We start from the raw sequence: 23,516 nt of genomic DNA, 5'->3' as shown, positions 1-23,516 counted from the left end.
TTTTTACCAGGAGGAAGATTTTTTAAAGTTGGAACTAAAAAATACCAGTGCATAATGGGAAGTGTAGGACAAAAGTCTGACACTTTTTATTTGATTGTTATTTTTATTATTTATTTAGGCCTATCTCATCTAAGTCCCCCGACTTCATGGAAGTGCAGGCTAATATTACATTGCTGGAGTACCCCTGTAATTTACAGATCACAACATTGTATGCTTATAATATGTTTTGCTACACACAGTTGTGAAAGAGATCGCAGCAGGTGTCGGCTTTACAAGAGCTTAGTTTGCATAATGATCCTACATGCTATGAACGCTGTTTTCCCCATTCAATGGAACCGGTGTCCTTATAAATAACTCCCAGGCTACAACACAAATTTCCTTTTTTTATTGTTATTATTATTTTGAAAATATTTATTTTATTGAAATAGGCTATACTAAATTTACAGTAGGCTACACTTGCCAAATTCTTTATGAAATAATAATGAAATAGTCTGTTTTGACGTATTTTACCACCTTTATTTTACTTAATTTTTTAAAACATATTGAGCTCATACAGTTGGTACGCAAGGTGTTTAGCCTCAAGGTTTTTTAGAGTTTGAGAGCTATCCAGTTCCTAAAATCTGCGCAGGTACAATGATGGAGCAGTTTTGGACCGTTTTTCTAAAACTTGACCACTGGGTGTCACGCTTCTCCTGCACTGTCCGTGCGATCACGATTGGCTGAAACGGGCAGCGTCACACTCTGCGTGCCTCTGTGGTGACGCCCCGCACTTTTCCCAGAATGCATCGGGGGTGATGTCCGAGGAAAGATGGCGGAAGGAGGAGCGGCTGATCTGGATACCCAGAGAGGAGAGGTCGCGGCACTGTTGAAAACACAGCTACGGAAGGGAGACACTTGGTAAGGCTCGAGCTGAAACTCTTTTCAAAGACCCTGCGTGGCTATCGGCTGGCTCCGCCGAAGCTGTCAGCGCTGCGACGGATAAGAAAGCCGAGGTGACGGGGCCGTGTTGACAGTTAGCTTCGAGCTAGCCAACGGCAGCCTGTCGGCTTCATGTGTGTCAGCTCGGCAGGCTAGCGGTGCTCGGGCTAACGCTAACTCGCTTTTAAACTGCCAATGAAGAACTCCTAATTTCTTTAACATTGAGTGCTGAATTCTGGTGAGAACGTTCGCTGCTTCCAAAATTAGCACCGCGGTTTCTTTTACCTGATGACATGATCTCAGTGAGGCTGCATTTTGTCTGTATACAGTTGGCTATCGGCTAATCGGCTAGCCTCCTTCCGAGGCTCCAAGTGGGTTTGCCAGTCAGTAGGTTCATTCGCCGACTTCGGCAGGGCGGAGTCGGAAAAGAAGCACCTGTCAAGATCACAGAGCCAGCTGGCCAAGCAAGCAGCAACAAGAACTTAAGTCGTCGTCAACCGTGCTTCTGTTACAGCAATCAATCTGTGTCACGTTAGCCTCTGAGAGGCATCTCTGTTAAGAGTACTGTCAGAGCAAAGGTAGCCTTGACCTGCCGAAGCACTTCGATTATCACCAATTAAATGCAATTGCTTTGGGTTACACCTTTTTTAAAGCTTTTATAGTATGGCCTATCTCGCTTTGTCAGAGCCTTAATAACATTCCTTGCCCTTCTCTGCAGGTACCTCGTGGACAGTCGCTGGTTCAAACAGTGGAAGAAATATGTGGGATATGACAGTTGGGACAAATACCAGATGGGTGACCAGAACGTCTACCCTGGGCCAGTCGATAACTCTGGTCTTCTTAGAGGTAAGACAAATGCTGCTTCACCTCCATAGGCCTATAAAATCCCCCATTAGAAATATACAGTAAGTCCTATTAGGCCTTTATTTGGCTACTCAGACCCCAGGCCAGTATAGCTTTTATCATTCTGGACTCTGCAACAAAGAGTTCAGAGGAAAAAGGAACAACAACATCAACATTATTGAGTGCATCCATAGAGTAGCCTGTCTTTTGGGGGTACATAGAAAGCTCTCCGGCATACCTTTTTTTCCTTTTGTATGTTTTGTTTCGTGTGAGATGGTCACAGCAGTGTAGGGGTAGTCCCACAATGCAACATTCTCTCTCTCTCTCTCCCTGTCTACATGTCTGTCTGCTTGCTGACTTGTTTCTCACGCCTTCTCCCATCCGCTCCACTCTTCTAGATGGGGATGTGCTGGCCATCAAGGAGCACCTCATCGATGAGCTGGACTACATCCTGGTCCCCACAGAGGGCTGGAACAAGCTCGTCAGCTGGTACGGGCTGTCAGATAGTCAGGAGCCAATCGCTCGAAAGGTAAGGGCTCGGTCATAAGACTATGAAGTGATTAATAGATGGATGGATTGTGATCGTGTGCTTCTCACCGCAATATAAAACACCAGCAAATGTGGTTTTCTTTGATGCTAGGGATGTCCATGGTTAACTGGTTAACCGTTAACCGTTAAGAAGATCTTTAACCGGTTAATACTAAAGGTTAAACGGTTAAAAAAAATTAAATCATCTTAATTTCTCTGAAATCCGGACTCTTATTTTGATATCGCTAAACCGGATGTAAGAATGCCAACTGTCGGTAAAGAATGAAAAGAGTCGTGTAGGCTACTCTCAACTTTATAATAGGTCCATGGTACGCTCCCAGAAAGATAGCCAGTCGCAACACTCCCCTGCCATGGGTTGGTATAATTTAATTAACAGCGTGGGCTCCCGCTAGCTTAACATAGCGCTAGCATTAGCCTTCTTGAGGTGGATGCTGTCCTGCATCTATCACCGTCTCAGTGAGTGTGAGAGAGTGACAGACAGGCAGTGAGTGCCCCTGCACAGACACAGAGAGGTCTGCCATGCTTGTGTGCGAGGATCAATAGCGAAAATCCGTCATAAACAAAAGCGTAACGTTAAGTACCGTTATGCTGTACTGATAACGTTGGAGCTTATCAATACTACGGTCTTTCAAAATGTTGCCCCGTGCTCAGCACTACTTAACACTGGGTTTCGGTGGGCTACCCATCCCCTAAACTTGTGTGTGTAAATGTCCCCTTTCAGTCACTTATTTCACTTTCTGCTCCTACATTCGCATACTAGACCTCTTCTCACAACAGACAAGGTGCCGTGTGAATGTCAAAATGTATGATAAATTAATATGCAGGTCCTTGGAACAAAAAAAGGTCGGGAGCCCTGCAATAATGTTTCATGTATTTCACTATAAATAGGCTACATTAAATCTTAACGGTTCACCGGTTAATAACCGTTAATTCTTGTGGTTAACCGGTTAAAGAAACAATTCTAAATGGCCATCCCTATTTGATGCATTGTAATGGTTTTGGTTGTGTTGAGAAATCAGTGCTAATACAGCAATATGAGCAGCAGCATTAACAGCATTACGCAACATAAAGTAGTAAAAGACATGGTCAAATGATATTGGAGAGCTATAGTTCTTTGTGCTGGAGTTATGCACACACAGTTTTAGTTCGTCAATGAACAATGTAGGCTTTTGTTGAACTAATACTGTAGTTTGTATATTTTGGTTGACTTGAACGGAGATTTACAAAGAAAGTGTGCACAACAAATGAAGATTACAGTGACCTATTGAATATTTACCTTGAATGAAAAGGTGGCAACAGTGATGGTGTTTTCCATTCATTCCCCTCAGCTTTTTATTACCGTCTGTCATGAACTGAAATGATTGCTTTTAGGAGTGTATGTACTGCCACATCGATTTTTGAGGCAAACAAGCCACCGATGGCTGTATGTGTGGTTAGTTTCAGTTGTTTAGTCAGTGAAATATTTTACAATGATGACTACGGCCGCTTTCAAATCCCAGCGTTCAAATCTCGCTAGTCATGGCATCATGGCTGCTAGAAGAGGGTCCTCTCTCATTCTCACTCTCGCCCCCCCCTCCCCTCCTCTCGACCCGCCCATTTAGCCATGTATGTCTTGGAACGTATCGGGTGGCCGCGGGGTTTCTATTTTCAGGCAACGATCTGGATGACTGAAAAGCTACATGGAGCGATCCCCGGGACACAACATGCAGGAGGTTTCTTATTAGTTTTTCCTTATTTTTTTTTGTTTACAAACGCTTTTTCTTCTTCTGTGGTGTTGTCATGCTGCGGTGCTGGGGGGAAACACAAGTGTTAAAAAACGGATTGTTGTCCCAGGCTTCGGCGCTACCTTTTCCTTTGCGTTGTCTCTCTCCTGATCTGATTGCCAGTGCCGGCGGAGTGCTACTGCGTGCCCTTGTTTTCTGAAGTGGAGGAATGCCGGCTGAGGTCACTCCGAGAGGAGCAGCGTGAAAGAAGAGGGGGGGGTTGTGGGGGCGGGTAAATGGGTCTTGGTTCGGCTCTGATTTGAAAAAATTCTATCAGAGTTTGACGATGAGTTGGACTTTAGCACCGAGTTTACAAACACATGGGTGCTGTGGTGAGGCGTAGAGTGTGTGCTCACAGGGGTGTCGGTGTACGGGTAGGGGAGGGGTTGGGGGGGAGAATCTGAGCCGTGTGTGTGTGTGTGTGTGCATGCATGACTATTGCAGTTCTCTGGGAGGTTTGTGAAATTGGTACTGAGTGTGTGTGTGTGTGTGTGTGTGTGTGTTGGAGGGGCTCAGTGGTGAAATAAATAGGCCGGGACCCCTCAGCTGTTTCCACGAGGTGCTGCTAATTTAGGCCCTTCACTCTGACGCTGCTCCTATCAGCACAAGTGCCAACCAGGCCAGCACGCTATACTTTGTTCTCCATGAGAAACAGAAGCTAGTTACAACCCCCACATTTTACCAGACACTTTGCTTTGTTTGAAAATCGAATTATTAGATTGTGGTCATGTTAAAGTTGTAATCGACTGGCGGGTGATGATGGCAGCAGGCTTAGGAGTTCCTATTCCAAAAATAACCAACGGAAGTTTGTTTGACTTGTGTTTCAAGCTGTAAAAGTGTCAAATTTAGTATGGTGAGAAAATGGAAACTGTTTTTTCGTAGAGGTTTATGTTTTGTTTGGCCACATCAACTCTTGTTTCTTCTCTGCTTAACTTGGACCTGTTGCTACATAATGTTTTCTGTTGTCAGCTGGTGTAGTCCAGCTTTGACACACGATATGAAATAACAGTTGAAAATATTTGGAGTATTAGGGCCACTTAGAGAATAAAGTGCCGAAACACAATTTTGAGCGTAAAATCAACAGTTTAAGACTGCGGTAATAACTTGTTTGTCTTCATTCACAAAATCCTGTTTCTACTTTTATTCTCGACATGTCGTGTTTATTATCGAAGGGCATAATGAGAAAAAAAAAATCTTTCTCTCCCGTGGACTTAATACTCTCTCGTATTTTACAGACATGTTTGCACAGTAGGAATATAATATGACAAGTCCGTTTTTCTGCCCAAAATTTAAAAGTACAATTGGTATTTGTATATAGTATAGTATGAATCATGGATCTGTTATTATATTATATGTGGACATTCGATCATTTCCCCTGTGTTTTTGTTTTTCCCTCCAGGTGGTGGAACAGGGTATGTTTGTGAAGCACTGTAAGGTGGAGGTGTACCTGACGGAGCTGAAGCTCTGTGAAGACAGCAACATGGAGAATGTGGTCACCAGACGCTTCAGTAAAGCGGACACAATAGGTGGGTGTGTGAGTCAAACTGGATGAACTGTGTTTTTCCGCAATGCTGGTTTACTGATATCTTGATATCTAAGGTGTTTCATTTTTCATTTTGAAAGCATAAAGACAATGTCGCCTTGTAAGTGAGGAGGGTCTTGACCAAAATGTTTACGGAAATACAGATGAGGTGGAGACTCTAACATGCTCAAGCATACTATCTCACTCACTCACTCACTCATTCACTCACTCACTCACTCACTCACTCACTCACTCACTCACTCACTCACTCACTCACTCACTCACTCACTCACTCACTCACTCACTCACTCACTCACTCACACACACATACACACTGTACACTCACACACGCTATACAAATGCATAAAAAGTAATAAACATATGCAATCGTCACGCTATCTTTGATTTTAAATTAAATGTCTCACTTCTTGTTTTAGTCTTGACCACTGATAAGACGTTCTCTTAACCCATTGATGACTATGGCAATCTAGGATGCATGTCCTTAATGCCTGAGGGTTTTCTGAAAAAATAGTACGAATTGTCAAGTCTACCAAAACCTTAATATCTGAGCCTGTGTAGCACATAGAAACATTAAATAAAATACATTTAAAAGTTAAGGTTCACAGGTTTTATTTAAACATGCTCCCTTAGCGCTTACACACCAACAAATTTTTCTAAAAATCGTCAAAATTAGATGGGGGAGAAAAAAAAGAATAAATAATATAAAATATTTAGTGTGATTTTCGTCAGTAGCCTATAGTGGACCTTGATTCTGCGCACCAAACGCCACTAACTGTTCTGTAATACACTATCGCTGACACAGCCGGCTTATTCTTTTTTATTATTTTGTTTTATTTTTAATTTTTAATTTTTTTGATTGATGTGATTTTCGGCAAACCACACAACTTTTGGGTGGTCACGTGGTCTTAAAAAATCAACAAAATCCACCTCATGTGTATTTGAACCAATGACAGTGCATTCTATGCTGCGCATGCCATGAAAATTAGATAAAGTAACAATACTGCACGATGCAGCATCAGGCAGGAGAGGCAATGTGGCATCGCGCAGCAGCCGTCATCAATGGGTTAAAGAAATTTATCGAAGACAAGATGGCTTCTAAAACCAAAAAACCTTCTCTTCAGTTCCTCCATGTTGAATGAAACCACATCTCATTATATTGGCGTCTGTCGATCATTAGCTTTCAGGCCTCGTGATTATGCGTGGTTGCAAACATTATAAAAGATGAATTCAGTAGTAAAGTAATAAGAGTAAAGTAATAAAGTGCAGTCCATTTACCCATTTATAGTTTTGTTTCGCCCCCATTCTGTAAACAAGTGCAGGTAAATCTTAACAATTTCTGTTTTGAAATCTAATATTGTTAACCGTTGTCTTTTTTCTTTTTCTCTGTGCTAATATTTGTCACTTTGCTGCAGACATGATAGAGAAGGAGATGAGGAAGCTGTTCAGCATCCCAGAGGAGCAGGAGACCAGGCTGTGGAACAGGTACATGAGCAACACCTTCGAGCCTCTCAACAAACCTGACAGCACCATTCAAGACGCCGGCCTCTACCAGGGACAGGTAGGGACTCTTCCAGTTCTACCTGAAATGTCACATTCAACACTTTGAATACCTCAAGGGTGTCATTCTTTTCCTACTTTCAGCCCCCCCCAAAAAATTGACAAAATCGATAGAGCTGTGTGCTATGTATACAATTATTCTTCCTGTGTTCAGTGAAACATGCTCTAGTTTCAATGACCTCTTATCAGATAGCACTTCCTTATTTGTGCTCTCTGCCACTCAGCCCTTTGAGGCCGCAGCAGAGTTCAGAAAAAGCATTTTTTTTTCTGCTTGATCTTGACCTGCAGAGGGCAGTCTTAACTATTTAACCTAACCAATTCACTGTCAACTTGTAGCAGGCACAAATCACTTGAGTAACTTTCTTTTTTTTATCTCAATTCTTTTAAAATATTCCCAGAGATTCGCCTGTAATGAGATGGTTAATACAGCGTCTGCATGTGTGGGTGTGTCGTCTGCCTCGAAAGCACTCGACTTCTCCCAGTAAGCTGCTTTAAACCGCCGCACGTTTGTCCTGGCTTCCACTTGGCAGTCGATTAGCGGGGACACAGACTCTGTGCGAGCCCTGTTGAATTGACAGACACCTGGCCCCTATAAGCCAGCAGGCTTCACAACACAGGGCTGGCCCGTTCACAAGCAGCTGTTCAACAGGATTGTTGAGCCTCGGACCATTTCCTCACTAAGTGAAACGGCCCGATAAAACTCAATCCAGCTCCCTGTCTTCCCCCCCCTCCATTAGGAATACAGTTACTACAGTATGTGAGGAAACAAATATTTGAGCGAACAAAAGAAAGCCAATATAGTCATAATGTCGTATTTATTTTTATTTTTTAAAGATACTTTTTTGGGGCATTTTCAAGCTTTATTGGATAGTACAGAGTTGAAATGTGGAGACAGAGAAAAAAAATAAGCCAATAAAGTCATAATGTCATATATATATTTTTTTTTTAAAGATTATTTTAGGGGGGATGACCTGCAGTAAAGGTCCACGGGTCGGATTCGAACCCGCGACCACTGCAACGAAGGCCGGAGCCAATATGGTACGCGCTCCAATACGCCACCAGAGCGCCCCATAATGTCGTATTTCTAAGCATGATCATGAAGTCGTAGTAGATGCCAGCTGTCATGCTCCGAGGGGACTTCTCCATATATTCAGTCGACCACAGCACAGGATGCAAATACATCGACATTTGTTATTTTTGAACCAGTGAGAGCAGATGGAGCCTCTACCTTTTTCTCTCCCACAGATTCTCGTAATAGAGCAGAAGAAAGAGGACGGCTCGTGGCCCCGAGGCTCCACGGCACCCAAGTGAGTGAACGGCACAATTGCCCGAGTGGCTTCTATTGGCTTTTGTAGACTCAAGGAAAAAAAGGTAGCCACAGAGATATGATGCAATGTCCGCACTGAACCAGGATTTACCCAAGAGTTTACACAAAGGCAGCAGTGCATTTTGTTTGTTGTTGTTGTCTTATATATCTGGGATAATTGCGATTCTTTTGGAAATTGCAAAAAATGAAAAAGTGTCAGAGTTTTCCTACTACAGTATGTCACTACAACACCTCCTCATCTCTCTCTATGACTTTCCCCACTACCTCCTCTTGCTTGACATTTTGTCACTGGCATTATCCCTCTTTATTTTTTTATTCATCTCTCTGTTTGATTTGAATTGACACTCGCACAGCTCCTTTCTTTTCCCTCCTCTAACTCATGATCTTATTCTTTTATCTTTTTGAAGGTCATCTGGTGCTTCCAATCTCTCTGCTTTGCCAAAGATCTCGCCTTCATCTCTCACAAACAATCATAACAGCAGCTTCAACAGCAGGAAGTAAGGCTTAGTAGCTTTAGCAGCGTGTTGAGTAGCTGAGTGGGCGGGTAGGCAGCCAGAGATGGGAGTGCTTAAAATAAATGCAGTTGTTAACCCACAGTCTAGGCTCTGTAAACTGGTACAAAAACAGTGGGCCACCGCAGCTAGCAACATACCGGTTTACAGAGCTTAGGTTGTGTATTAACAACAGTGTTTTTCGTTGCGCACACACTGTACAGACAGACAGCGGATCGTGAACAGATATTCACTGATTTTGACAAGAATTGATTTTGTGGACAAGCAATCTCCAGAATCGCTGACTTCCCCTTTAACCTGGCCAGAATTTAAGACCAGATTGGCAAAAAAAAAAAAAAAAAAAGTTTGCAGAAATTAAGTGACTTCAGTTTGATCTATTTGAACTTTTTACTTTTTTGTTATTATTATTATTTTTTTTTACAATTGACACATTCCTAATTCGGTCATGCTAAAAGATCCATCAAACAGTATGAACATTGTCTTGTACAGGGCCATCTCTGGCTGTGGTTTGGGGATTAAAGCTATCCCATGATGATGCAGTTTCAGCTGCAGTAGCTGGTAGCAGGGAGTGGGAAGGGACTTAACGAGGGATTGATTTCTGTGGAGATTTCCTCAGCGACAGCAGTGCTCTCTGTGAAAGGCCAGCCGGTGCCTCTAGGTGCCTTACTCAGCATAAGTTATAAATGCACATCTGATTTTCTAACTTAATGATTAATAGCTCGGTCTCGGGCTGCATGACTATTGACGATTGGAGGATCATTATTTTACCCGTTACTAGGGATGGGTTTCCAGAACTGATACTAAATTGGTAGTCCTCCATTTTTCTACTTAACTTATTGCGAGGGCCATGTAAGCATCTGAAATACCTTCAAACTCCTAGATGTGTCACTCAAACTGCTCATCCTAGAATGAATGTTCAGGCCTCACCAGTACTTGAAGCAGCCCCACCGATTGGCTTACCCTTATTTGTATAGCACTAGTGTATTTGGGGCGTATCTACAAGCCTCCTGTTTGTCATCTCTAAAACTAGATTCCGCACATCATTTTTAAAACCAACCGACTTCCATATTTCCATATACAGAAGGAAAATCATCTCTTTTGTTAATAATCTAAAATAATTTCAGATTATTTTGCAAATAAAGTGTGTTATTCATTTTCCAAAAGGAAAATCACAATATATCATGCAGCTCAATCGCTAACCTACATTTTCTTTTACCATCTTAACACAAGGGGGCAGAGGTGACACACAAGTGCATGCGTTCAAATCACAGCACGCTATCAAATATCTGTCAATCGTTGGTGGGCTTCTTGCGATGCCAAAATGGGGTCACTATTTTCCGACTTTCATTTAAATTTCTGAGACCACCATGATCACCATAGCCTTAATTAAGTTAAGCTGCCAAAGCAAAGGGACTTGGCGACTCCGTGAGCCCTCTGCAAGAGAGCACTGCTTGGCTGCATGTGGAGCCTTCACCTCCGTTGTCTAGTAGACTTAACTGTCCACTTCTACCACCTTTTTATGTCTGTGATTACTGCATGCCGGAGTGTGTCTTGTGTGTGTGTGTGTGTGTTCCCAATTGACACTCTGTATTGCACTTTTTTTGTTACTGTTGGAATGCTGGAATATAAAAGCCACAAGCTCAACCTGTCAATCAATAATGACGAGGAAGGAAGGTGTCAGAAGTGAACTAAGACAATGCTTTCTACTCTCACTAGCTGAAGAGAAAATCTCTACCACTTATTTTACAGTACACTATCACTGCTGACTTGTACTTACAATTGTGAGTACAGTTGCATATTGTTTTTCACAGCTACTAGTTCCTATCGTTTGAAAGCGGTGGCATTTTGTTTGTGGATGTGTGGAATGCACACAGTGGGTGACTTGGGGTAATGGGATCTCCACTCCCGGTAGCTCTTCCGTCCTTGATTCACTGTAGTGCCAGTGCTGTCGTTTTGTCTGAATAATGCATGGGCTCTCTCTTTTTTTTTTTAATTTATTTATTTCATATGAACTGTTCCCATATTACATAACACTTTTTTTGCGGTTTTGGGCCTGCATAGTTTAGCTTCAGTAGCAACGTTCAGTAACAGCAGTAAGTGTCAATGTCACGCCAAGCGGTGTCCCCTGAATCTGGCAGCTCTCTCTCTCTCTCTCTCTCTCTCTCTCTCTCTCTCTCTCTCTCTCTCTCTCTCTCTCTCTCTCTCTCTCTCTCTCTCTCTCTCTCTCTCTCTCTCTCTCTCTCTCTCTCTCTCTCTCTCTCTCTCTCTCTCTCTCTCTGTGTGTCTGTCTGTTTATTGGTCTCTTTACCTTCTCTTCTCCCCTGAGCTCATTTCGATGCACACGTTCTGCAGTCCAAGTGACCTTCAGAATATATTTCATCTGCTCCTCTCATCGCCTGCATGCACACGCAAACGTGCACACACCCACACAAACACACACACTCACACCTTCACTCCTTTAGGTTTTATCAGTTTAATTATTTAGAGCCTCCTATTTAAAATCTCACATACAAGCAGCTTTAGCTAATTAAAGAGCACGCAAGAGGGAGTGTCTGAATGTGTGTTACACTTAAGGGGTGTGCTAACAATGTCATGGAGTGTGTTTTTAAAGGTGGGGTAAACGAGAGCGAGAGTTTGTGTGCTAGTGGGCCGAGATTAGATGGAGCATTCTAATGCGTGCTCAAGTGTAAGAAAAATGGGGATAAATGGCGCGTCGGCGTGAGTGAATGTGTTAATGTGTGCATATCTGCGTTAGAGACGGAGAGAGAGAGGGAGGTGGAGAGATACCAAGAGAGAGTCAGGCCCAGGAATACTGCAGCCTCAGCTGGATGCAGTTGATCAGCTGCTCCCTCCATCCCCATCTCATTTCTCTTCTTTCAGCCCCCCCCCCCCCCCCCCACACACACACATACACACACCCCAAACCCCACCACCACACCACCATTTTCCCCCTTCTACTGTCCACCCCTCCCCCCTATTCTCTCTACCTCTCCCTCTCTCTCTCCCCCCTCTCTCTCTCTCGCTCTGTGCACCTCTAGCTTCGATAGCGCTAGTCTTGAGCATCCTTGCTGCTGCTGATGCTGCTATAAATATCTGCCGGTAGCCGTAGAGCGGCAGAGAGCAGCAGGCAGGCCAGAGGGAGGAGCAGAGGACAGGACAGGACAGGGGAAAAGGGACGATACCAAGATGTCTGGTGGCTGTGCTCGAAAAAGAAGAAGGGGGCAGAAGAGAAGAGGAGGGGAGCTGCTTAGTTAGCGCTAAAAAGAAGAGGAAGAGTGTGTGTTTTTATGTGTTTACGTGTCCCGTGGTTTGTTCATTGGCCCGTGCCGGACTTCACATTTTTGGCCTGAACTTGCTCCTTGGACTCCATCCATACTGCTGCTGGAGCTGGACTGGGTTCAGCTCAGGTAACATTTGGGACTCAAACAGTGGAGACTGGAGCAGGACTTTTCCCCGCCCGAAAAAAACACCCCAAAAGGCTTTGCATGCGCCGGACTGGAGCCTCAGCCCATCCGCAGCCCGTCCACCTCTCTGCCGGTGGTTCAGTTGGTCTCAGCCATGTGGGCCGGCGTGGGCCGGGGCGGGGCTGACATGTCATGCTCCTGTGTTGCTGGTGGTGCCTGAGGACCGAGGCGGTGGAGCTGGAGAGCAGGAGGGTGGACCATCGCGTGTTGACCTGCGAGGCCACCGTCTCCACGGCCATAACAGCGGTGTCCATTGACCAGTGGGAGTCGGAAGCGACAAACACTGCCCCACAACCCTCCCAGAGGTCTGCTGCAGTTGGCATAGCTTTAAGCTCCCACTAAAGGAGTCTTTTTTTACCCCCATAAGATTGGATTGTAGTTTGCTTGTGGTTAAGGAGGAAATAGTGAAAAAGTGTTGCGTTTACTTGGTGATTCTGTTAATGCATTGAGTGCATTAACAACTTTATTTTAATGGACACAGTATATTCCTGGTTGACTTAAAGGAAAAGTTCAATATTTTTTATCTTTAGCTTGTTGCCTCACTCTCGGGTTCAAGACAAGGCAACAGAAACCATTCCTTTTTTGAAGAAGAAATGGGCAATGGTTGCTCATCACTAGTTAGCTTAGCTCAAACCCTAGTAGTCAAGGGGTAGCATTAGCAGGCCTCCACTGACAGTCAGAAGAAACACTTTAAAACATCACTCAAATATGTAATGAATCAAAATATGTGCAAAAGATATAGAGCGAAATATAATGTGGTAAATAAACAAGTCCCAACACGCTCACAGGACCGCTTATGTTCTGACAGTTGATGAAGGCAGGCTGACTACTAGTATATGTGATAAGCTAATTAGCAATGAGCAAACCACCGTTGCCCATTTCTACTTCAAAAATGCACGCACAGTCGAATGAATGGATTCTGTTGCCTCATGTTGAACCTGAGAGTGAAGCAACAAGCTAAAAATAAAGAACGATGAACTATTCATTTAACATATGTTAGCGTTTTTTTTTGTGTGCAGTTGGATGAACATAACCTTTTCTTTGCACGTTGAAAAGCCCTAACTAACCTAATAAAACTTGCCTGCTACTTTTGTATGTTTATTGCACAGTGTGAAGAATTCAAGTTATAGTCTGCCGTCCTACCACCCCTACAGCAACAGCTATGACTACTCGGACCAGGGCAGGCAGAGTGAGCGCTCTGGCCTCTGTGGACTCTCCAACCTAGGCAACACCTGCTTTATGAACTCTGCAGTGCAGGTAACCGCTCGAACTCTATGCAGTATAGTACTGTAGAGTATTGAAAGTTATTCTGATTCTTTCCAAGTATTCAAACGTTTTTTGGAAGAGTGCTGACCCTGGAATGCTACACTATGCTACTATTATTAAAAAAAAATGTAAATGCTGATGTTGTGAAGAGCATATATCCATATTCTGCTAAGTGCCATTTTCCTCCTCAGTGTTTGAGCAATATCCCTCCTCTGACGGAGTTCTTCCTGAAAAACAAGTACAAGGACGAGCTGAACGAGGACAACCCACTGGGCATGAAAGGGGAGATTGCCAGAGTCTACGCCGAGCTCATCAAGCAGCTGTGGTCGGGCAAATTCAGCTACGTCACCCCAAGGCCTTTCAAGGTGAATACTACCTGGAACAACTTCAGTAGGAAAGATGCTATACACAGATTGTGTGTGTTAGTACACTATACTGTAAATCATTGCATTTCTGTAAAGGAGGGTCTTCTAAAGGGCTATAATCACAATATGTTATCTTTCAAAGGCAAATGCAAAAATATGCCTTTTTTATATTATGAAATAAAAATCCATAAATACACACAAGTAGGAAAAGAGCAGACCAAGAACAGCCTAAAATACATGGGGTTGGGAGGGGGGAGCCTGGTTAATGCAGGTGTCATAAGGCAGGTATCTCAAAGATAACAATTTAAAGATAGCCTTTTAAAATCAGTAGTTTTGGTGTATGCTTGCATACTGTAGTGATCAATTGATCAGGTGTGCTGTGATGAAGTCTTCATAAGACTCAAAACAAATGGACCAAGAAATACCCCTCAATATGTTCACTCCAAAAATGGTGGACTCTCATTTGAGAAGGTATTCTTATCCTTTTCCTCTACCGTTGTCTCCCCCCCCTCCCCTCCAGACCCAGGTGGGCCGTTTTGCCCCACAGTTCTCTGGCTACCAGCAGCAGGACTCTCACGAGCTCCTGGCCTTTCTCTTAGACGGCCTTCACGAGGACTTGAACCGCATCAGGAAGAAGCCTTACATCCAGCTGAAGGACGCTGAAGGCAGGCCTGATAAGGTAAGATAATCAGAGGAGATTCATTCAAAATGGCTGCTCAACCTTACTGAAAATGTAGTCGGCCAAATGTATTACACACAATGACAGAAATATGTTTCTCTGTTCCTGTAAAGATTGACTCAATGTCTTTTCATATTTAATGTGAGTCATGCATCAAACTAGTCAGTTATTCTCTGCTAGAGAGTTCCCCTTCTCTGTAACACAGTCTTGCTTTTCAACATGTATTATTCAGATTCATTTGAATTGTTCTAATTTTTAGATCCAACAGTCTTTTGTTATAGCGGTGTCTGTCGCTGTCTTGTCTCAGGTGGTGGCGGAGGAGGCGTGGGAGAACCACGTCAAGAGGAACGACTCCATCATCGTGGACATCTTCCACGGCCTCTTCAAGTCCACGCTGGTGTGTCCCGTGTGCGCCAAGGTGTCGGTGACCTTCGACCCCTTCTGCTACCTGACCCTGCCGCTGCCCATGAAGAAGGAGCGGACGCTGGAGGTCTACCTGGTCAGACTGGACCCTCTGGCCAAACCCATGCAGGTACCAAGCACCGTCCAGCCTGGTAGCTTCTGAACATCATGAGGTGTATAGGTGGTTAGTTGACGGTGATGATGTGTGTTTTTTCCCCCCCCGTTTCAGTACAAGTTGACCGTGCCGAAGGTGGGCTACATTTCTGACCTGTGTACCTCCCTCTCCAGCCTGGCTGGGGTGTCTGCTGAGAAGGTATGGAGCATCACCAACTCAGCTTTTTTTTTTTCTCCTGCATACTGAGTCATACTTCCTGAAACAGTATGGCATTGTTTCAAGTTTCAGATGAATCGGCGTACATCTCCAAAAATGTTCCCTCCTGCCTTAATTTTTCCTTTTCTTTTATCCCACCAGATGATTGTAACGGACATCTACAACCACCGTTTCCACAGGATCTTCGCCACCAACGAGAACCTCAGCAGCATCATGGAGAGAGACGATATCTACGTGTGAGTGTCAAGCTAGGCGGACAGGCAGACGCTATCATTTAACATTTGAAACAACATTATATTAAAGGTGGACTCTGGAGAAAGCTTGTTGTGAAAATCACCTTTTGCCAAAATCAGTGAATATCTCCTTAGAGTCTGCTACTTGTCAGTACTGTGTGTGCACTGAAAAACAAATCCAGTATTAATACACACCCTAGGCTCTGTAAACGGATGTGTTGCTAGCTACAGTGGGTCCCCTTTGTCTACATATGCTTTGTTTACCTACCTGTAAACAGAGCCTAACCTGTGTATTAACACCAGATTAATTTTCAGTGCGCACACAGACAGGTAGTAGATCATGAGTAGATATTCACTGATTTTGCCAACAAGCATTCTTCAGAATCGCTGACACCACCTTTCAATTCTGTGAAAATTTAATCATTTGTTTACCACATACAAAAAAAAAACTATTTTACCTTTTCTTGCACATTGTATTTTCCCCGATGTACCAAATGTTTAATTTCTGATTTGGTTTTAAGTCGGCCTTAAAAAAAAACCTATTGATTATTTGCACTTAATTGCCGACACCATTTGTGACTCCGGAGATTTAAAGCATGGACTTATTGGCTGTCCACCAATACAAATACTCGCTGTCTTTGCCAAGGACATAAATAAGCAGCAATTAGGATTTCACTCTCGTCCAGCGTTACCGTACTTGGAAACTGACCATTCCTCCCTCTCTGCAGGTTTGAGTTGGCGGTCAACAGGGTGGAGGACTCGGAACACGTGGTGATCCCAGTGCACCTGAGGGAGAAGTACAAACAGTCGGGCTACAACCACACCAGCACGCCACTGTTCGGACAGCCTTTCCTCATCGCCGTACCCAGAACCCTCAGCGAAGACAAACTCTACAACATGCTGCTCCTGCGCCTCTGGTGCGTCCATTTGCCTCTGTGTTTGATCATGTCATTGTCCTTGAGTATTATTGACACTAGTCTAATGGCAGCTAATAAGTTCATCGTATCTACCAGCTTCTGGCAGGCATTCAAGAAGCAGTTTGAAGTCGGGCTGCACGATTTGAAAAAAAATCGAATTGCCATTAATGTGACGTTGTGATATTTCAACCGCGATATGTTTTTCGATATTCGAATTTATGATCACTTTTAGATCATTACTTTCATTTCAGCGAGAAACATAGTAAAATTATGATGGTGGGATTTGTGTGGGTATCTGCACCAAACAAGGATGTTTTCTTACATCTGTAGAATAGGATGCGTTGGCAGGACATCTCTGCAGCATGCCAATATTTCATAAAAAAAAGGCTATTTTGACCCACATTTATTAGCCTTTAACAAATATTGCACCTTCCTGCAATTTGAAAATTTGCAGTAGGTCATAATAGATTTCGATACATTTCAATGAATTGTGCCCTCGTTTGAAGAAAGTCATTTAAAAAAATGGAAACTTCCTGTAAATAATATTTTTTTCTTTTTTCTTTTTTAGCCGGTTTGTGCGATCTTCAGTGGAGGAGGAGGAAGAGGATTGTGAAGAGACTCAGCCATCCAAACAACACACTGTCAATGGAAATGCCACTAATGGACTGCTGGAGGAGGGCTCGCCGAGTGAGTGCACAAACACCCGCCCACGCACACAGACATTTTACGATCAAGCACGTAAATGTTTAGACCTTTTTTTGGGGGAAATGTTCACACAAGCATTCGTCATTTCAATTCTTTTTTCCGTCCTTTTCCCTCAGGCGAGATGGAGACTGACGAGCAGGATGACGAGTCCAGTCAGGATCAGGAGCTGCCCTCTGAGAACGACAACAGCCAATCGGAGGACTCTGTGGGCGGGGACAACGACCTGGAGAATGGCGTGGTGGCTCCGCAGAACTCCACCAAAGGCCAGCAGCAGCAGCAGCAGCAGCAGCAGCAGCAGACGGCCGGCGGGCACAACAGAAAGAGACTTTTCACATTCCAGTTCAATAACATGGGAAAAACTGACTTCTCCCTCATCAAGGACGACACCAGGCAGATACGCTTCGACGAGGGACACCTCCGACTCGGCGGTAGGGACCGCGGTGAAAACAGGAACACATGAAGAATCCATTTAAGGAGGAAAATGAAATCTACACATAATAATCCTCAAATTCAATCTTCACCTATTATCCAATCATTTAAATCATGTGTTTTCCCTTCTGTGTTATTGGAACTAAATATTCACATTAATGAAATGGTGGATATCTTATCTAACATGGATAACGTATACATTTTTCATTTTAATTTAACACCAGAATAAATGGCCCCTGTAGATATATGGATGAGGTAACAGACTGTATGATGACAGTAACATTTGACGACGGCTCATCTGATCTGTGTATCTGCATGGTGTCCACCTTTCTTACAGACCGCTCTTATCTGTCCTTGGACTGGGAACCAGAGCTCAAGAAGAAGTACTTTGATGACACGGTTGTCGAGGTAAATCGGATATTCAGATCTGAACATGATTTCTGATACAGATAACTATCTGTGCACTAGTATTAACACCGCAGGTTCACATTTAACACATATTCACATAGTATTAAATATGTCTTAAACAAGAAGTGTTAAACCTCCACCTTGCTCACTGCAAGGTGGGATGAATAAGCACATCTGTTAGGGGATACAATGAAAATGTTGCACTGTTCTGCCTCTTGGATTTGAATAACAATAAGATGAATTGCCATCCGTGTGAAAATGGTTTTATTTGAATACATTTTTAATACGACACAGTTTATTAGTCTATATTGTAACTTGTGGAAAAGTTTGTGAGTTTTTTAAACTTTTATTAGGCCACTTTAAAGTAAAGTACTGCCTACTGGGTTCTTTTTTAGCACATGGAGATAATCCATGTCTGGTGAGACCCAACAATGCTATGAGAAGCGGTATTCTAACAGCTGTGCGCGTGTATGTGTGTGTGTGTGTGTGCAGGACTTTGACAAGCACGAGAGCATGGAGTACAAGCCTCAGAAGAAGGCTTTCTTCAAGCTGAAGGACTGCATCGAGCTGTTTACCACCATGGAGAAACTGGGAGCGGAGGACCCATGGTGAGAAACACTCGCTGCATTCTATACCAACAAACTGCTGTCAGGTGGTGTCACCATGTCATGTTGAAAGACGGTGTCTCAGCTGCTCTTGCTAACATGAGATGCCCATGCTGTATTCCAGGTACTGTCCAAACTGTAAAGAGCACCAACAAGCCACCAAGAAGCTGGACCTGTGGTCTCTGCCGCCGGTGCTGGTGGTCCATCTGAAACGCTTCTCCTACAGTCGCTACATGAGGGATAAACTGGACTCCCTCGTTGATTTCCCACTCAAGTAAACACACGCGCACGCGCACACACACACACACACACACACACACACAGGTAATAAATTACTGCTGCAGAATGCTGCATTTTAAGCTATTTCTCAATTTTTTTTTTTTTTTTTTTTTTTTTTTTTTTTGCTGCATCCACATACAGTATATGCAGACCCACAGTATATACATATAGATGAACACACTCGTTCACATTAAGGGAGGAATTACAAACACATCTTAATTATTTTGCCATTGTTAATCATTGTATGCAACATTTGAAGCAAGGAGAATGCACTTAAATGTAAAGCTAGTTAAACATTTTCCTTGGATTTTCTTTCTGAAATTGTTCAGCAAAAATGTATGTCATTTGCATGTTTGTGAATAAGGTGTTAAACGATGTGTTTTTCTGCAGAGACCTGGACATGTCTGAGTTCCTGATCAACCCTAACGCCGGGCCCTGTCGCTATGACCTCATCGCTGTGTCCAACCACTACGGAGGGATGGGGGGAGGCCACTGTAAGATTCACCAATATGAAAACCTCTGTATTACAGCAGTGTGTGTCCCCTTTAAAGCGCAGTTTGCGGCATCAACAAGAAACATGCTTTAGCCTTTACATTTGCCTAAAAGACAGCGAATGCAGCAGGGAGACAGTCTCGATGTTATAATTAGTCAAGACCGGTGTTTCTAGGTCCTTATCAAACATGGCTTTGTTTCTCGCTGAAGATCACCACAGGAGTCACAGCGGGGGTGGGGGGGGGGGGGTCGCTGCATTCTGGCGTGGTCATTCTGTAGCCAAACCATATGCTCTTGTGTTTTGAATATGCCTTTCACTGCAGCCACCATCAAGATTTCTTAGGGACTGTAATCTAGTGCCTATTTAGTAAGCTATTGCTGATATCCATACTCAGACTTTTGTGTGTGTCGGTTGTGTACATATGACTAAATGTCTGTAAAATGCAGAGGGCTCTAAATATTCAATCCAATTCAAACAAGAGTAATAATCCCACTAGAGGCAATTGGTTATAATCAGGTTGTGGTATACACAGAACACATGTCACAAATGAAAATCAAACGGATACACCAAGGAGCTTCGATCTGGAATAAATCTATAAATAGATAATACATTGTTTCATTAAGTATATCATTGATATACATACCACACTAAAACCTTTTGCATCTATAAAAGGGGAAAAAAGTCATTCTTCATAGTTTACCAGTCAAACTTGTTACTGAGACTAAGGGGCACTTTACACGACAATGCAGACAATGCACACGCACACAATGCAGATGGCACACCATTGCTATAAAGAGGAACACCTGTATAATACTTTATTTCCTTCTCAGATACCGCTTACGCCAAGAACAAAGACGATGAAAAGTGGTACAACTTTGACGACAGCAGCGCGTCTCCCGCCAACGAGGATCAAATAGTGGTGAGTGTCCTCATGTTTTGCAAAAGCCTGACTTTGTATCATCAAAGGCAGAGTTATGCCGGACACGAGCTAGAATGTTCTTTTCATCAAAGTAATGCCCGTCTTGACTTTTTCATGAATCTTGTATTAATTATTGCATCGCTAAAACAGTGTGATATCTCAAAGACTTCCAACTGTGCCGATACTCACCAAAAAGCACCACAAACCCATGACTCCACTAGACATTAATTCAAATATGTGCATTCATCTGTCGGATTCACACAGCCAAGTTACATTTGATACTTTTGATGACACTTACTAGTAGTTGACAGACTGTTTGGAAAACATGTTAAGAGTCCACAGGACCATTGACGAAAATGATTCAAAAATGCTCTAAAATAATTTCCTATAAACAGATGGGCACTCTACTTTTTAGTTTAGTTTACTTTGAAACTGTTTATCTTGAAAAAAAATGAAACCTTTTCTCATTATCGTCTTTTCTTTCAGTCCAAAGCCGGCTACGTGTTGTTCTACCAGCGCCAGGACACGTTGAAAGGCACCGGCTACTTCGCTCTGGACCGGGAGGAGGAAGAAGAAGAGGAAGAGGAGGAGGAGGAGGAAGAGGGCGAGGAAGGAGGGGTGGAGAACGGAGGTGAAGAGAGGCCAGAGAGGAAGAAGAAGACAGCCTCCTCCTCTCAGGGAGCCTCTAATGCTGCCGCCATAGGGGCCTCCGGAGACGCTCAGAGCGACGAGGAAGATCCCAACGAAAACAGACGCAATAAGAACGACAACCAACCGGAAGTGGAGGAGGAGGAAGTGGAGGAGCAGTCACCCAATCCAGATCCAGACGTCACCATGAAAGCCAACTGAGCCAAGCTGCTAGGACAGGAATAAATGGAGAGAAAGATAGAGAGAGAGAGAGACTAGGATCTTTCCATCCAAAGCCATATGGACACACAGCATGGCAGGGCACCGGTTCCCTCCTCCCAGCGGCTCGGACTCGGCCGCTTTGACAGGCGGAGCCACTGCAGGGGACGAAGGCTGTTAGGTCTACGGTATATGCGACTCTTAAGCTAAATCAGGGCCCTCCTCGTTTGGTTGGATCACTGTGCGTGTGTGTTTGTGTGTGTGTGTGTGTGTGTGTGCATGTGTCGCCACGTCCATTCGTTTAGGTTTTGCTCACCCACTCGTTGAAAAAAGACTCACTGAACGACACTTGGTAACGATCGATTGATTGATTGAATCGCTCTTTGCTTTTTTGTGTTCCCCCTTTTTTTTTTTTTTTTTTTTAAAGATATATTTATATTTCTGAGAGCAATGCATTGTTGGCATATCATTTTATTATCATTTAGCCCTTGTAAATATTTTAAACACTGAATTATATCGGGTTTTTCATGATGCGCTGAAACTTTTTTGAACTTGCACAATCACCAACCATCCACTTTTTTCTTTTTTATGTATTATTGCCAGACATACTGCAAACGACATTTCTCAGAGGGTTTTTTCTCACATAATAACCTTAGGATGCTGCCTTTAGTAAGCCAGTGGTGAGACCTGTCTACGATGGAGACTAAACGTAGAGAAGGGAATGCTCATAGTTGTGTGTTTTTTTTTTAAAGTGTCGTAACAGCCAAACTCTCCTAGCTCTGTGCTGCTAGTACTGCTGCTGCTGTGATCTTGCATTTTTTTTTGACCGATTTATTATTGGTGTACCGGCATGAACCTTAGCTAATTCAAGGTCCTGCTTTTGCTGTTTCTTCTCTCCTTCTCTCTGGTCTCCTCTATTGATCAATGATATTTATTAAAACACCTAAACTTAAAAGGCAGAGAAGTTATCCAGCTAACTTTGCAAAAACAGATTCTAGCTTTGCATATATTTAGCTGCAAAAAAAAATTAATTGGCGTCTCTGATGGCTACGAATTCCAGTTTGAAAAAAAAGTTAGCTGGCTGACTCATAGGTCCTTTGCCGCAACTCTTCTCTTCACTGCTCTCCCTAACTAAACCGTTCATAGGTGGCGTTTAAAAGCTTGACCCCGGCTCCACGCTCACACTTAGGAGGCGCTGTGAGATTAGACAAAACATGTGTGATTTCTGCTGACATCAGATCTGTGGTCTCTTGTTTTTTGATCACCTTGGCCTTAACTCTTTAATCTCAGACCAGTCGCCTTTCCTTCGCACATCGCCATCCCACCGTCTTTTCTCACACACACACACACACACCCTCCCCCCTTTCACGCACCAACACATGCGTACGAATGTCAAATATGATTTGTCCGCTACTCCTCTTGTTTTATCGGAGCCACGTTATCGCAATTATTCTTTTTTTAAACCCACAAGAGGGCCGGAATGTATGCTGAATGGAATGAACACTGACCAGATGGATGTGGTTGATGCCTTTTTGATTCTTTATAGGGACAGATTTTTTTTCTTTTCTTCTATGGCTCCCTCTCTTGGTTTGGTTGAATGTGATTGTAATGGCTTCTTGGCCTTTGATATTAGCTGTATGAATTAATGGGTACTGTGCTGAATGCGTCCTTTAGGTCCTGAGCTTTGAGGGAGGGAGGGAAGGAGGGAGTTGGGGGGGGGGTTGGGGCACTACACTAAAAAAAAACGACTATGGGGTGAGTCTGCCTAAAAGGCCTTTCAGCTTTTGGGATCATGATACCGTGAAAATATTTTGTGGCAGATTGTTGCAGGATATTCCTCCATCGACCGCCACTCATGATAAAACTCTATATTCTCCATGGTGGAGTGTTATGTTTTTTGCTTTTTTTTCTACCTGTTCTTTCCATTGTTCAACAGCATAAGCGTACCTGTGGTTGCCTCAGAATATTAGATGTGTACCATGCCTTCACGAGCATATATCCGTGCTTCGACTTGAGCTGGCTTTTTATCGCCTCGGCGCGCTGCCTTGCTTTTTGGGGCGACTCACCCCATCCTGACTGAGTGAGATGTGATTTGCTTCTATAGGCTTATACAATACTGTACATAAGAGTTCACTCTGTGAGTGCACATTTGATAAAGTTTAT

The 23,516-nt window shown here is 43.4% G+C and overlaps 1 protein-coding gene across 2 annotated transcripts; it reads left to right on the top strand.

Annotated features, from left to right (window-relative positions):
* Positions 1-804: 804 nt before the first annotated feature.
* On the top strand, positions 805-23,029 carry usp15 (ubiquitin specific peptidase 15). 2 transcript variants are annotated; one of them, XM_080050849.1, is made up of 21 exons: positions 805-897; positions 1,637-1,764; positions 2,160-2,290; positions 5,473-5,599; positions 7,029-7,174; positions 8,419-8,480; positions 13,631-13,733; positions 13,934-14,107; positions 14,628-14,786; positions 15,094-15,318; positions 15,418-15,501; positions 15,661-15,755; positions 16,481-16,669; positions 17,238-17,356; positions 17,491-17,802; positions 18,141-18,211; positions 18,704-18,819; positions 18,941-19,090; positions 19,486-19,589; positions 20,419-20,507; positions 20,994-23,029. In XM_080050849.1, the coding sequence occupies exons 1-21, from the start codon at positions 809-811 to the stop codon at positions 21,354-21,356; spliced, it is 3,036 nt and encodes a 1,011-aa protein (XP_079906975.1). In that variant the 5' UTR covers positions 805-808; the 3' UTR covers positions 21,357-23,029. The 2 variants fall into 2 exon arrangements, with proteins under 2 accessions (XP_079906975.1, XP_079906974.1); XM_080050848.1 differs by having other exon boundaries at positions 13,586-13,733.
* Positions 23,030-23,516: the final 487 nt, after the last annotated feature.

Source organism: Ammodytes marinus (assembly GCF_949987685.1).
Source record: "Ammodytes marinus genome assembly, chromosome: 22".
Taxonomy (NCBI): domain Eukaryota; kingdom Metazoa; phylum Chordata; class Actinopteri; order Uranoscopiformes; family Ammodytidae; genus Ammodytes; species Ammodytes marinus.
This window is presented reverse-complemented; position numbering and strand designations above follow the sequence as displayed.